The 15,029-nt window shown below is 42.5% G+C and overlaps 1 protein-coding gene across 17 annotated transcripts in view; it reads left to right on the forward strand.

Annotated features, from left to right (window-relative positions):
- LOC110347711 (uncharacterized) overlaps positions 1-15,029 on the forward strand; it is a 199,110-nt gene that overhangs the window by 119,221 nt on the left and 64,860 nt on the right. For 15 of the 17 annotated variants that reach the window (XR_015440104.1, XR_015440103.1, XR_015440106.1 and 12 more), the window contains 2 exons: positions 7-181; positions 1,728-1,807. Coding sequence is in view for 8 of the 17 variants with exons in the window: in XM_087184026.1 (XP_087040152.1) it covers positions 7-181; positions 1,728-1,765 (213 nt within the window). In the remaining 9 variants the exon portion in view is untranslated. Of the gene's footprint in view, positions 1-6; positions 182-1,727; positions 1,808-4,771; positions 4,942-15,029 lie in introns of all 17 variants that reach the window. The other 2 variants (XR_015440102.1, XM_087184023.1) reach the window with 1 other exon arrangement.

Consider the following 15,029-nt stretch of genomic DNA (forward strand, 5'->3'; position numbering starts at 1 on the left):
TTCCAGAAGGAAGGTTTTTGTCTCTCAGAAATGACGTGGCCCATCTGCCTGGAAGAGGGTCCTGTTTTCACTCCTCACATTCCTGACTTTTCAAGGAAAGACTGGCTTGAGAAGAAATTTTTTGATGTGGCCCAAAACAGCGCTCTTTGTGAAAGAATAAACAGGCCTCTTTTCTTGGCAGGTAAGATGGCTAAGCCCCTTTTGTTTTGTAGGGCCATATCTACTTGGTTTGGGCTGGTGGGTTCTTTTCATCAGGCTGTTACTGGTACAAGGGGTTGCTAGGGTTAAGCAAGACTAAGTAGGTAGTTGGGGTCTGTTACCTGGGAAGGAGGATGTTGTTGTTTGGCTAGAGTATAGACTGGACATAGGACCCCAGATGTGAGCATGAGAAAGGAACAGTTTTGTCTCCTAAGGGAAGTTAGGACCTCACAGTGCACACTTGTAATCCCAGTGACCTGGAAGGCTGAGGCAGAAGGATTACAAATTTGAAGCCAACCTGAGCCATGTAGTGAGAACTTTCCACAATCTCTAGTACTGAAAAAACCAAAACCTGAACAAACAAACACCAAGGAAAACCTGAGAAACTGTTAGAGCTAAGAGGGACCTAAGGAGACATGATGCATAAAGGTGATGAGATTCCTAGAGGAGAAACTAGAAATGAAGAATGGACACTAAGGAAAATCTGAGAAAATATGGATAAAATACGGACTTTAGGTAATAATAATGTGTCCATATTGGCTCATTAAGAGTTACAAATGTGCCATACTAATATACAATTCAATAAGAGAGGAAACTGGGAGTGAGGCTCATGGGGACTCTGCATTGTCTTTGTAATTTTTCTGTAAACCTAGAACTATTCTAAAATAAAACATATAAAAAAGTTTCTTACACCTGGATATTACCCCTGTGATTCTGATTTAATTGAAGAGATGTAGCCTGACCTTTAAGATTTTTAGAAGCTCCCAGTATGATTCTAATTTGCATCCAGCAATCCACTATTCTATGGGGAGCTGGTTTCTGCAAACAAGCTGTTCTTTTTTCCTTCCACTTTTTCATTTAATCATAATAAATGTTCTGACCTTGTCTCTAGTAAAATAGCAATATGACTTAATGATTTTGAATGCAGCAGTCCTTTAAATGCCCAGTCATAGGAATGTCAAGAGTGTTATATCACATTAAATTTAAAATCTTGCCCAGAAGCTTAAAATACCATAAAGAGTTAAGATAAATAGGCAGTGAAGGGCAGATTACGCTAAATGTGTTGTGGGTTTAAATGTATGTATGGTGGGAATGCCTTCATTTTCCCTCAGTTAAGTGATTTCATAGGCAGTCAGGGGTGAGACATCCCCTAAATTTTAGATGCAAAAGGTTTGGCTTTCATTAGACAGTAGAATAATTCTGTGGACTTTGATTGTGACAAATGAGATAAAAGCATTATCTACTGACAAATGCAGTTTAAAGGTTCAGGAACCATGCAGGGAAGCTGGCAGCTGAGCTTCCTGGGGGAGCAGACAGAGAGAAAGGGATCTTCCTACCCCAGCATGCAGATGAACTTTTAAGAACAGAGGAGGCAGAGAGGTGAAGGAGCCTTGCTTCCTCATTCGCGGACATTATGGCACTTAGCTTGGAAATGATGAGGCTCCATCTTTAGATTTATATTCGTTGCTTAAAAACCTAACCATCTGGGGATTGCTTCATGCAATTTCTATTTTATTTTTTTGAGACAGAGTCTTGCTGTGTAGTCCAGACTGGCCCTGAACTCTGATTTACCCTCTGCCTCAGCTTCCCAAGCTTCATACATATGAAGGTATGCAAAAAGGTTATTTTTCCTACAATTTTTCTTCCTTAAAGAATTGTTAGTCGGATTTCCTTCATTTGGTTAAAGCCTGTAAGAAAACATTTGTTGATTGAATCTTATGCTTATGAGAGACCTTGAGGAGGACATTTAAAAAGTTAAAAAATAATTGTGACTTTATTTATTTATTCAGTCATTCATTCATCTAAGCAATAGTCAATTGAATGCATATCATACCACAAGCATTTGCTAGGTACAAGAGATTTTTAAAAAATAATACTAAGGCAAAACACTAAGTAAGATTTGATCTCCTCTCTTGAGTTATCCCCCGTCTAAGACCTTACTGTCTAAGTCAGTGGTTCTTAATGTCTGGGGAAATATTTAGTTATCACTGCTGGGAGGGGTAGGAGACATGAGAGTGCCTAACAGGTGGGGACAGAGATACTGCTAAATACCCTACAGTGTATAACTCCGCTGCCTCCCACCCCAACCAAGAATTATCAGACAGGACTGAGCAGATCCCGAGACAAGCTGCAAACCCACTGTACTCTTCCTTAAACACAGAACCTCCTCTCCACTTGCAAACGTAACAAAGCAGGCTCCAGAGCTGCCTCCTGCCCTTCCTTTACAGGTGGTGTGGGAACAATAGAGGAGAGTAAAGGGAACTGCCCTGCCATTCAGGTGGGGTTTGGTGTAGGAAGGTCAGTGGTTCTGCATTCAGATTCCCACAGTTCTGTGGCAGTCCAGGCTAGGGCCGTGTCCAGCTAAATTGAGCTGCTTCCAGGAGAGGACCTGTGCCTTTTCCTTCTTTTATGAAGAGCGGCCAGGGTTCTACAGGCAAGGTCAGATATGCACAGATCCTTTCAAATAATATTACTATAAGCCAATGACACTCTTACAATTTAAATATAGCATGTGCACCTAAATTGAAACTTCCTTTAAAAATCTGTATAGCTTCACTTAGTATTAACTACAAGCTTAAAAGAAAAATGTGATCTTACAGCAGTCCTGTTCAGTGTAGCCAGTAGCCATACATGGCCACATAAATTTAGTTGACATTAAATAAAATGTAAAATTTAATAAAATTTAAAAATGCATTCCTTGATATCACAAGTCACATGTTAAGTGCTAACTAACCACGGTAGCTACTGAATTGAAGTGTGCATGTGGGATGTCTCTGTCATCACAACACTGCCTTACAAGCTACCATTCCCCAGGATCCTCCCAATGTACACAGCTCTTGCTCAAAAAAAAAAAAGTTTCCCAGCAGCTAGGGTTCTGGGGCAATGGCATCATCTAATCATCCTTGTTGGTTGGAAAGGTACAGCCATGTTCAGCTGGAGGGACAATCTCTTCTCTGACATGGACTTCTGAGAAGTGGTTATATAATGGATGTGTTGGGTAACATATCAGATATGTGAAACCATGATTTTCCACAAGCCATAACAATGTAAAATTCAAGTAGATTGACTCCTATAAGGCATTGATGACCTAAATGTGTATTGTTAAATAAAAATTCCATGGAGGTATGTCAGCAGAGAATTAAGACATGTGACCCAAATATATTCCATTTTAGTGAATGAGGGTACTATAGGACTGGCACCCTGTGAATCTCAGCTGCAGACAGGGTGGCATGAAGGAAAGAGCAGACAGCAATATCCTCTAGAGTACTCCTTTTAAATGCATAGGTCACCACCGTGAAAGGTTTATCCAAATGGTGGCCATAGGTAGGTGGGCAGGGTGTTCTCCCATGTGTATATTTAATGTACCCAATCTAAGATAATTAGTGTGCCTTTTGCCATTGTATGAAAGTGGGTATATGGCTTTACAAAGACCCCACTCTCTAGAAATTTTAATTCCATACACCTTGGGTGGAGCCTAGACACTCACTCTATTCTCTTTTGTTGTCTTTCTTTTAGATGTCTGACTGGTTGTTTCCAACTACCTCTTCCCCAGGTCACTGAGGATGATTATTAGTTTAGCTTACAACAATGACCTTAGTTTTTTTCCAATATCAAGTGTCTTTAGCTAACTACAATAAGCTGCATATTACAGTCTGTTCTTGAATCCATTTTCTGATCAGTGCCTGAAGTAATAATATTCTGTGCTGCTGATCAAAGGACTTGTCGCGCACACACAGGATGCATTAGCCAGAGGGGCACTGAGCTGAGGACCTTTCTCTTTGTGTTTTTGCTCAAGCTAAAGGGCCCCCTGCTTTCATGGAAAGGTGGCCATGAGGGTGTGAGCAGGTCTAAAGTGTTCTCCAAAAGGATCTGTTCAAGTCCTTGGATTCCTATTCAGATTGAGAATCCAGAGTTTACATAGAACTTTGTCCATTTTTAATATCAGAAGGCTCTTCCTAGCATAACGAAGCCTAATGTTTCATGAGAATGACAGCCAATGCCATGCTGATGAAGAGAAAACTTTAACACCCCCCATGCCTAATTAATGTTGGAATTTTATGTCACATTTTCAAAGCATATTAGTCCAGATTGGGCCATGTTTGTTTTGCATTTTCATTTTTTCTTCAAATTGATTTAGAGTAACCCAACCATATTATGTTTTTCTTATCCTTGGTTTTAAGTTTTCTCCTGGTGAAAACCCAATTTTCCCTGTAATATGTAAAATGTTGATCACGTAGGGGTTTTAAAGGTTAAGTCAGGATTCCTAGCATTGGGAACTATCTAGAATATAAATTCCTTTTTGTGGCATGGCGCTGACTGACATTAGGGGAAAAAAACATCCTACCAACCCCCGAAAGTATTCAAACCCAGCTTCTCCCTCTCTTTAAGGACATTAGAACCTATTGGTTGATGGAGAAAGGAACAAAACTGTGAGGAAACTGGGGAAAATAGTTAACCAATAGGGGAGGTTCTAGGTCTAAAACATCTTGGTGAAAGTTTCTGCTGAGTCTGCCTGTGCTTGGGATGTGGGAGATGTGACAACTGGGAGCCAGCAGGGCTTGTCTCCTGTCAGTTTTCCAGGTACAGGAGGAGGAGGAGGAAGAGGAGGAGGAGGAAGAGGAAGAGGAGGAGGAGAAAGAGGAAGAGGAGGAGGAGGAGGAGAACTTAAGCCATGTAGAGGGTAGGCTTAAAAAAATCCACTGTGTCATGAGAAGAATGAAGAAAGATCTCTAGAGTAGCCTGGTGAGAACTACATTATTTATTTCTAAATAAATATTAAATGTCTGTTATGTTCTGAGCACTGTCATACAATGTGCTGGTGTAACAGGATAGACAGATTGATTGATTTGGTCTTGATCCCCGTTTTTGGCACAGTGCTTCTAAAACTTTCGGAATTGTTTGAGTGACAGGACTGTCTTTTGTATGCTAATGAGGCAACAAAAAGAGAGCAAGCTTAGAAAGCTTCAGGATAAGTGCTGGGCACCCAATTAGAAGGTTAGAAATGTCAGTTCTGCACTCCACCACCTCCAGAGAGGAAAGGAGGCTGGAGACTGAGTTCTCTCCCCATTGGCCCAAAATTTCGTAAATCTTGCCTGCATAAGGAAGCTTCCTTAAAAATCTCTGAAACAGTGATGCTCAGGGAACCTACTGGTTGGAACTCACTGACCTGCTGGGAGGACAGCATGCTGTTACCACATGGTAGATCTGGCAGATCCAAGTTCTTGTGCATGGCAAGCAGGGACTCACAAAGCAAACACTCAATGGTAGCAGAAAAGCAGCTGTGTTTGCTGAAGCTCATGAATAGAGAAATAGGTGACAAAAAAAGGGACACTGCCTGCTGCACAGATAAACAAGGTCTTGGGCTGAAGAGTGAGAGAGGAAAAATACAGCTTGGATGTGCTTTGGTCTGGGTTGGTGTAAAATGCTCCTAAGGTGGAGTAGGAGCTCAAGTGAGTGGAGGGCAGTGAGTTCCTCACCCCCAGGATCCTATCTGTAGTAATGACAGATGGCGGCATGGAAGCTCTGTGGTCTCCTCTCCATGCTTTGCTCTGTAGAACACTTCCGTTTGGCTCTCCTACGTTGCACCGTTTACAATAAAAGTGTAATAGAAAGTAGGGAGCTTTCGTGAGTCCTGTAGTCATTCTATACAGGTACTGAATGTAGGGGTGGTTGTGGTGGCCACCCCATATTGGTGGTAGGCTGAGCAGAAGTAAAGGGTAGCCTGAAGACCCTATTCAAAGGTGATCCCTCAAGTGATAGCATCTTCCTGAACTGTGTCCTTAACTTTTAGGGTGAATGAGTAGTGTCTAAATGGAACTGAATTGTTTGCCACCTAGTTGGCGTTAGCAAATCAGAGAATTGGTTGATATTGGAAGGATGTGGCTGGGGATAGAGTAGTGAATAAAACCATACAAGTTTCTCTTCTCCAGATGTGTAGATAACCCAGTGAGTTTGTGGGGTTTATTTAGCACTATGCTACATAACATCCAGTTATCCACCCTGCTCCTCAAGGACTGACCCTTATGTGCCACACCAGTGAGCACCAGTCTTTTGACTCTGTTTAGCTGTGGTCAATGGGATTCTCTGGCAGCAAATGGAACAGAAGGTGTTGCAGAAGGCAGGGGATTGAGTCCCCTGCTTCCCTCTTTGTGAGGCCACATTTCACTGTCTTCTCTAGGGGCAGATTTTTCACAATGGCTTTCTCCTTCTATGTCCTGGTAACTTCTTTCCCTTGTGTCCTGTGCCCAGGGGTGATAAAAGTGTTTCAGCTTCTAAACCTGGATTAATGCCCGTCCACTCCTATACCCTATGTACATGTGTAGAAAAAGTTCCCTAGTAAAGAAATATTTGAGTTACTCTAATATGAGTGTTCCATCTCACCAGGACCCTGACCAAGGCAAGCCCTGTGCGCTTGAATGCAGTTGATCCTAAGCCAAGTGTACAGCTGCTTGTAAGAAGGTCACTCTGGATTGCAATGATAAAATTATATCCTAGAGTAGAATGCTTATTTTCCTATTTCCTTTGGCAGAGGATTATACATTCAATGAGGTGAGGAAGAGGAACAAGAAAATTGGTGCTGTTTTATAGCATTTAAAATTGCACTTTCAGTTGCCAAAATGGACCTGTTACGCATTATGATTCTGGTATTAATTTTCCATTCTAGGCTTTGAAGATGCATTAATGGTCTGGGTTCCTACCCAGATAAGAGACTGACAAAAGTTGCAGGAAGTCATTGTTGTTTTATTGGTGAGATAGAGCAGGACAGCAGTGCTCTGAAGTTTAATACTTGTCCCCTGGATCATGTTTCCTTTCATGATAAACATTTTAGTAAGAGAGAGACCAGAAATAAGCTGTGAAGGGAGAGTAAAATGTGTTTTTATTGTTTACTTCATAGAAAGTGTGCCACGGGGAGCCATGTCATCAAATGTGTATTTGTTATTGACCTTTTCTTCTCAGTCCCACCCCAGCACCTCGGTAGGAATCTATTTTGAAGCCCGTTTTTCTGAATGATGATTTTCTGGTGAAAAGATATGAACTTATAAGCTTGAGCTTCCTTTCCTCTTTATTGTGCTTTCTAAAGTCATTACTGAAGTATAAGTTAGGATGCCCAGGCAAGATAATCGAAGGGGTTTCAAGCTGCCCACAATCTATTGATCTGTTGATAAGAGGGAAAACTTTTCTCCAAAGATACTGAAGGACCCTTGACCCTGCCGAATAGGACTTATCTCTGGGAACCCAGAAGGTGTGAGCCAAGAGCTTGGCCGTAAGAACCCTGCCTGAATGAGAATGTCTGCTTCAGTACAACAAGCCCAAATGCCAGGGCTCACTGGGGGCTGGCCAGGCAGGACTCGAGGGCCAGAGTCTGCGGTCCCCTTAGGGTGGCGGCCAGTGTTCCCAGTCTGTACCTTAGATGAGGGCTCTCCCTACAGCCTGGAGGACAGGTCATATCTTTAGCCCTTTTGACCTTGTTCAGAGAGCTGCCAGTCTAGGATGGGCTCTGGATTCAGATCTTTCTCAGTTTGAGCTCTGCCTGGAGCACCTCCTTCCTGGCTGATCTTGAGAAAGTCCTTTGACTCTGCTTAGCCTCCATTTTCCTACCTGAATAACAGGCACAATATAACACTTTTATCTTATGAGTCTGTTATGAGGATTAAATAAGATAGGTGACTGGACTAGCCTCCTTGTAATCGGTGTGTTCAGACCCGTCTATACCTCAGAATAATATGTATCATTTTAAAAATGGTTTTATACTTTTTAGTTCACAACTGCTAGAGATACTGGGAATATAGTGATGCTTCTTCCTATTTTTTTTTCAAAAAAAATGCCACTTGCTGCAACCTTAGACTTGGAAGAAGACCAAAAGGCAATGTACTGGCAAACTATGAACTTGGACAACTTACCTAACCCCTCTAAATCATAGTTTTTAAATGTCCTCATGGGAATGATGTACATTCTTGACAGAATTATGAGATTGAATGAGATAGTCTATGTAACACTTCCAGTAGACAATAAATACCCAGTAAGCTGTTATTGTTTAACAAGTGTGCTTTTTGATAGTTTTCTGAGCAAGAGCTATCTAAGTACCTCAAGCACAATGTTTTAAAAAAGACTAACCATTAATCAGTGTTCTCTAGGAATTTTTGGAAATTGTGAGGAATGAAGGAGTTACAGTCTGCATGACCTGCTAAACCCTTTCTGAGCATTTTTATTCGAATGTCCCAACTTTTAAAAGGAGTAAGCTCTGCTGTCCCATTTTCTAGTTGAGAATACAATGTGGACAGGATATAGCTCATACAGATTTACCCACTAACAAGTCATAGAGCTGAATTTGAACCCTGGTCCCTGTAGCCCACAGTATTTGCTATTACCTACTTAGCCATTCAGCCAAAACCTTTTGGTACTTGACACATCTATCACCAACCTATGCACATGATCGAGTTTGGTTTGATGTGCTGGATGGTAGGATGGAGCGGGACAAGGCCTCAGTCAGATGTGAAGTGTGAACCTCAGATTTTTTATTTCCCACCGCAGTGACCCACAGAAGTCTCAGTTTCCCATCTGCAAAACAGAATAATAGTTGTCTTCCTAATTCCATTAATTAAATGTATGGCACAATCATTTATTAATCAATACATGTAAATTTCCTTGCCTGGTCTTTAGGAATGACTGATTCAGTAGTAAGTAATTTCTCAGGGTCTATATAAAAAAAAAAGAAGATAGTGAGGTCTACGTCTATCAAGAGGCTGCCTTCCTCCTTGCTCCTTAACCTCATACATTGAAGTAATTTCAAAGGCTGTCCACATCCTGAGGCTAGATGAAGAAACTGAGTCCCTGAGGTATGAAAGACTTGCCCAGAATCGCAGCGGCATTGGTTTGTCAGGGCCGCCATAACAAAGTCCTGTGAACCGTGGGGCTTCAACAACAGAAAGTCACCGTCTCACAGTTCTGGAGGCTGCGAGTCCAAAATGAAGGTCTCAGCAGGTCTGGTTTCCCACAAGAGCAAATTCTGTTGCACAGCGTACTCTCTGGCTAGTTGGCAGCTCTCTTCTCACTGTGTCCGTCCCTGTCACCCTCCCTCAAGGCATATTTGTGTCCAAATTGCCTCCTCCTGCAAGCAGACCAGTCCTTTTGGATTAGGGTCCACCCTAATGACCTCATTTTAACTTGATTACCTCTTCCATAAAGACCCTATCTACAAATAAAATCATATTTGGAGAGAGTGACAGTTAGGACTTCAACATAGGATTTCTCTGGGGACAAAAGTTCAACCCAGAACACCAGCTCCCTGAAGATTGGATAGAATTTGTGTTCTCTTACCACCACTTCTAGTTCGCTGCAGAGAGGGTCATTCTTTTCTCCGGGGAGTAGCAGGGAAAGTGGGGTTAGAACCTGGACTTTCTCGGATACTTTGAGGAATTCAGGTAGGGGAATATCAGACTACAGTAAATTTAGGGGAGTAGTGAGCCTTATTAATATAGCCTGAAACTGTTCATCTTGAGGATAAAAAGGCTTCCAGGGAGTAAGCCTTTCTTTCCTGATGAACTGTGGAGGAGGCTTTGGCAGAACTATTTCCAATCAAGGCATTGAATTCTCCTAAAATGTTTTGTCAGATACAGGTGCTTAGAGCACATGCAGTTTAGGAAGCATCCAAATTGTGGCATATACCTCAGGGATGTATTTGCACATTTGGTAGGGAGGATATTTTTATTATGTTAGAGCAAATGGCCTTTTGGGGAAGGTAGATTTAAACTAGACAAATTAGTTTTTGTTCATGTACCAGGTCATCAAGGTCAGTGTGGCTTGAGTACCTTCACGTCTATCCAAATTACTTTGATTAAATGTTACAGCAGAAGAAAATTAGAGTGTTAAACGCTCTGACTATGACTCCATTCTCCCTATTCCCACACAGCCTTCCATGCTTGTTTTGAAGGAGGGTAACTTGGTGATGAGAAAAATAACATGGTTAGTTCAGAAGCACAATGCAAAACCCTCTTAGAACAATGTGCTTTGATCCAGGATGGCACCTGTGGTGCAGAACTCAAAAGGCATGGGCTAAGGGATGGCACTAACTGTCTGGCCACATACACTCAGGGTACACTTAAGTTTGCATGTGGCATACTAACCATGTCATAGAATATGTTTCTTGGTGATCAGAAAAGGTACTAGGTAGATTTTATGGTATACTGCTGCTCTCCTTCGCACTAACAGTGTTTCCTAAAGCCTATTTCTTGGATCATCATATTCTATATATATGACAGGGAAAACAATTGCATCCCTCACATTGCATCCCTCTTTCAGGTATTCTTCAAGTGTCTTGGATATCAAAGGCTTTGCCATGTCTGTTAGGGAAGAAGCCATTTCACTCAAACCAGGTGTTTCCAAAAGTTTTCTGATCATGGCACCACTTGTTCATGTGAAACTTGCACGTTGCAAGTAACATATTTTGACAAATCCTGTTTAAAATTTGCATAAGCTTAAGAGAGATATACATTGAAAAAGAATTTAGAGTAAGTGCATAGAGGATGAAGCAGCGATCTGCAGCCATCTGCATGAAGGATAGTCACACGAGTGATAGATCCTTGTGCTCTGTCACAAGATACCCCTTGTGGCTGTTAGAATGGCTGGTCAGGCTTTTCCCCTGTTCTGGTCTTTCCTAAATGTGGGGGTGAGCATGACTGTGTGTATTTGACCTGGATAAGCAAGTGGCTGGAAAGCAAAACAAAGGCACTGGGCTAGTGATCAGAAGGCATCATGTGCTTTTGGCCTTGAGCACAGTTTTGTGCTGTGACATTCAGCAACTGTAGGGCTCCCTTGTTAGTGTGGTGTGACAGCCAACACACCTTCCTCTGTCCAGCACAGGCTTTAGCACCCACAAAGCCCCCCCTCCAGACCTCAGTAAACACTGTCTGAAGGTGAGGAGGAGGAAGAGGACGTTGTCAGGCTGATGACATAATGTCTATACGGTGTGGGTCATCTCACAGGAGCAGAGTGTTAGGGACACGGGGCCATGTGGGTCCTAAGGGAGGTGTGAATGCCGGCCTAACACGCTGGAGAAGCTGCCTGACCATGCTGTGCAGGATGTTGGCAGATAAGGCGCTCTCGTTGCAAAGAGCCTTGGGTTTTGAACAACAGAAACTACTTTGAGCTAGCTTATGAAAAAAGGCTGCTTTTTGGGGGAAGATTCTTAAGCATAAGGTGGAATTTAAAGAATTTAAACACCCAAGCCTTAAGAAGGTTTAGAAACATGACAGCTTAAGGGATCTGCCTCTAAAGCTCAATTTCTGTGTGTCTCATCTGTAGTTCTTGAAATATAGACTTTTATAAGTCCAGTTTTGTATCAGATGTTCACTCTACACCATTTAGCTATGACATATCTGACAGTTATCTTTTTCATCTTTCCATTAAAATCCTGATTTGATCAGAAGGTGGCAATAGCTTGACCTCAGGGAAAACAGATCCTTCCCTAGTTGAGGGGATGAATTGTAAATCTATCCCGTCATATAATTCCATTTCCCTTTGTCAGTAATTATCCATGTGACCTTTCTATAGCAGAAGTTGGCTGGATATAATTCTAGGAATGCTTTTATTTTCCTTTTATAAAAAGGAACAACAGATTCAGCCAATGCCCTTTTCTCCCTTTGCTTTTCCTTTTCTTCTCTGGAATGCAGGTATGATGTCTGGTGGTACAGCAGCTATCTTGTGATCCAAACATGATAAGCATAAGCTGAAAGCTGTATGCTAGGAATACAGTGCACAAAAGAGAAGGAGCCATGTTCCTACATGGCCAAGGTGCCACGCTCATACTGGAATGCATGCCTCCTCATCTGATAGGATTTGAGAAAAACAAGAATTGACTCATTGAAATGACAGTATACTTTAATAGAGTGTAGGTATTGTTTTTACCTATAAAAAAAGTATTCCCAAGTGTAACACATAAATACCGAGAACCAATTCCTATGCATTAGAATGATTCTCAGGTCTTTAATGGGAGAGAGGAGGAGGAAACGGCTCACGAAATGGGGAAATACTCATAAGCGTGTACCAAAGTGACCCAGGAGCACTGTAATCCCACCACTGCTGCAGAGCCCAGAAACTGCCGGTACATACCAGTCCTAGATGGAATTAATTAACTGCCTAATTCTACTGACTTTTACTGATCCCTCATTATCTGCTAGCTATTTGCCTAGGTGCTGAGGATAGATTAGTGAAGACAAAGATGTTGGCTTTCATTAAACAAGCCATCTAAAAGGGAAAATAGGCAATGAAAATTCACTGAACAGGATCATTTCGGATAGTGAGAAGCTCTATAAAATCATAGAGTAGGATGCTGTGTTAGACTGTTGAGAAGGCCGTGTACAGGACCTAAGCAAATGGTATTAGAAATGAGGCTCAAATTGCACAAGGAAACTGGCTGAGCAAGACAAGGGCCAAGCCCCTCAGGAGGGCATGGGCAGTACAGGCACCCGAGGTGAGTGGGCGTGGCCTGCGCCCTGCCGGAGATGCAGAATGAGTCACTGATGGGTGCCACACTGCATAGTGATTAGGGAGGCCACCCATGCTGGGCTCATTGTCACTGGCTCAGTTCACTGCCTCAGGATATATCGCAAGTCTGTGCCTGAGCTGTGTTTTGTGTAGTGCGAATTTTCCTATCATATGCTGCAGGCTGTCAGAGACCAGAGGAAGGGATTTGCTGGAGTGATGGACTCAAATCAAAGTGACTCAGGAATGGATCCATCACCCCAGCCTCCACTCCCTCCCCTAAGGCCTATCTTTCACCTGAGCTGCCAGAACTGGCTTCCTTTGGAATAGGGTCAGCCCCGTTCTGAAGGGGCTGGCAGAGCATTCAGCTGGCACACAGCTGCTTCCAGGGCACACTCCAGCCACTTCTACAGCCAGAGCTGCCAGTGTGGGATATGTCTCCTGCTGGGAGCCACCCATAGAGAGACCTACAGGGAGGCAGGGAGCCTGGCAGAGCCCTGGGCTGGGCTCAAGGCCTGCAGTGGCTCAGAGCCTGAGCCTGTGGTGGCTCATACCCCACACCATTTTCAAGTACTACTTATCAGTGAAGCAGTCACATGTAGTCCAGGGCCAGAATCTTTCTCAAAGGTCATCCTGTCTTACATTCCTCCTGCATCTGGCAACAGAAGTGTTGGGATGCCACCACCCCCAGTTCCAGCAGGGGGCCTGCAAAACTGGCTTTCCACTCTGCTATGGTAGAAAATTTAGTTCTCTTCCTTTAATGCTTGAACTTGGCAGTAGTTAGGACCATTATAATTGTATCTTGGGAATCATTATAATTGTAGATTTCCTGTGTGATTGGTGGGACTTTGAGGATGTGATTGTTCTTAGGGAGGGCAAGGTGGCCTATGTGTGCTCAACCTGGCACTTAGACACCTTAGATTCAGTCCTCCTGGGCTCAGAGCACAAAAAACACAAAGTATCAAAAGAGGCCACAACTTTAGTGTTTTTAGATGAGAAAAAAAAGAAAGAAAAAATGACCTGACCAGGGTGAAGGATCATACCGCAGAGGAAGGCTCTTTGGGAGAGACTGGGTGCTTCATAGAGGTTTGTAGCATTGCACTCTGATGCACTCTTTGACTTATGGAACAAGAAAAAAACCCCTCAGGTCCACGGTGTGTCCCAGAGTTCTTTGTGCCTTTTTCTGGTTTGATGCTCGTTGTCCCATGTTCAGTAGTAGGCATTATCTTTCTCTTTTCATAGACAATAAAAATGAGGGCAGAAAGGTTCAATCCACTTAGGAAGTGGCAATACTGGACCCCAGCTTAACTCTTCTGATTCTTCATCCAGTATCATTTCCAAGTCTATCTTCACTTTTATCTTCTGGGGGTTGATGGAATAGCAGAAATTAAACATAATTTAGGCAGACCCTGAAAAGCCTCTGCCCCATTCCTAAACCAGGTCTTTTGAGCTGTTAGGAGCTCTAAACAAAGGATTCTGATTTTTAGTGATGTACCTTCACCATCCCTGGTGTGAACACTCCCTTCTAGATCCATCTCCTCACAGGGGCCCATGACTCCTCACAGAACTTGGCAAGGTATCAACTCAGTAACTGTTCCTACTTATTTATTTTAAATATCACCTCCAAGACTTAGTGTGGTGCCTAAATGGTCGGTCAGGATGAGAACATTATTGCTTAACTTTCCTGTGTTTCAATTTTGTCATCTGTAAAATGGAGCTAGTAAGAGAAACTTCTTGAGAAGGTGTTGAAATGAAGTAACCAACTTAGAAGAGTGAGATCTCAATAAATGTTAGCTGTTCATACACTTCCTCTTGATGCAACTGCAGGAATTCTGTCACAGATCTGAGTTTTCCAGGAAGTACAAAAGGAACAAGTTCACAGTTCAGCACAGTGGGTGGGCTTTCCGGCCTGAGAGTATCCAAAAGGTACAATCACGTGCAGTTTTCTCAACACCAGAGACTGATCTGCTGCTGGCTCTGTACCCCAAGGGTTATTTCCACCCAGTCCAGGAAGAGAGTGCTTTAGCCTGCCCATCTGAAAAGCAAAAGCTGACCTGGAGGTTATTATTAACTGTTAAGTCTGAAACAAGAAACAGAGGTGAGAGCCTGTTACATAGCTCAAGGGGTGCCAGTATAACTTGAAGGAGCCAATGATAAAAACCACGGCCTTGAATGTTTCCAGAATATCATAAATCTTTCTGTGTTAGGGTTTTCCAGTCATAGCCAAGGTATCATTTGTCCTTTGTTTTGTCTTAAAGTAGACTAGAAGGAAGTGTTAGTAAGCCCTGCTTGTTTGATTATATATTTATGATTAAAGGATATAAAATGTGACTATTTCAAGTTATTCCCAT

The sequence above is a fragment of the Heterocephalus glaber genome, unplaced genomic scaffold, assembly GCF_053883595.1.
Source record: "Heterocephalus glaber isolate CG9 unplaced genomic scaffold, H.glaber_assembly_v1.0 deba00001481, whole genome shotgun sequence".
Classification (NCBI taxonomy): domain Eukaryota; kingdom Metazoa; phylum Chordata; class Mammalia; order Rodentia; family Bathyergidae; genus Heterocephalus; species Heterocephalus glaber.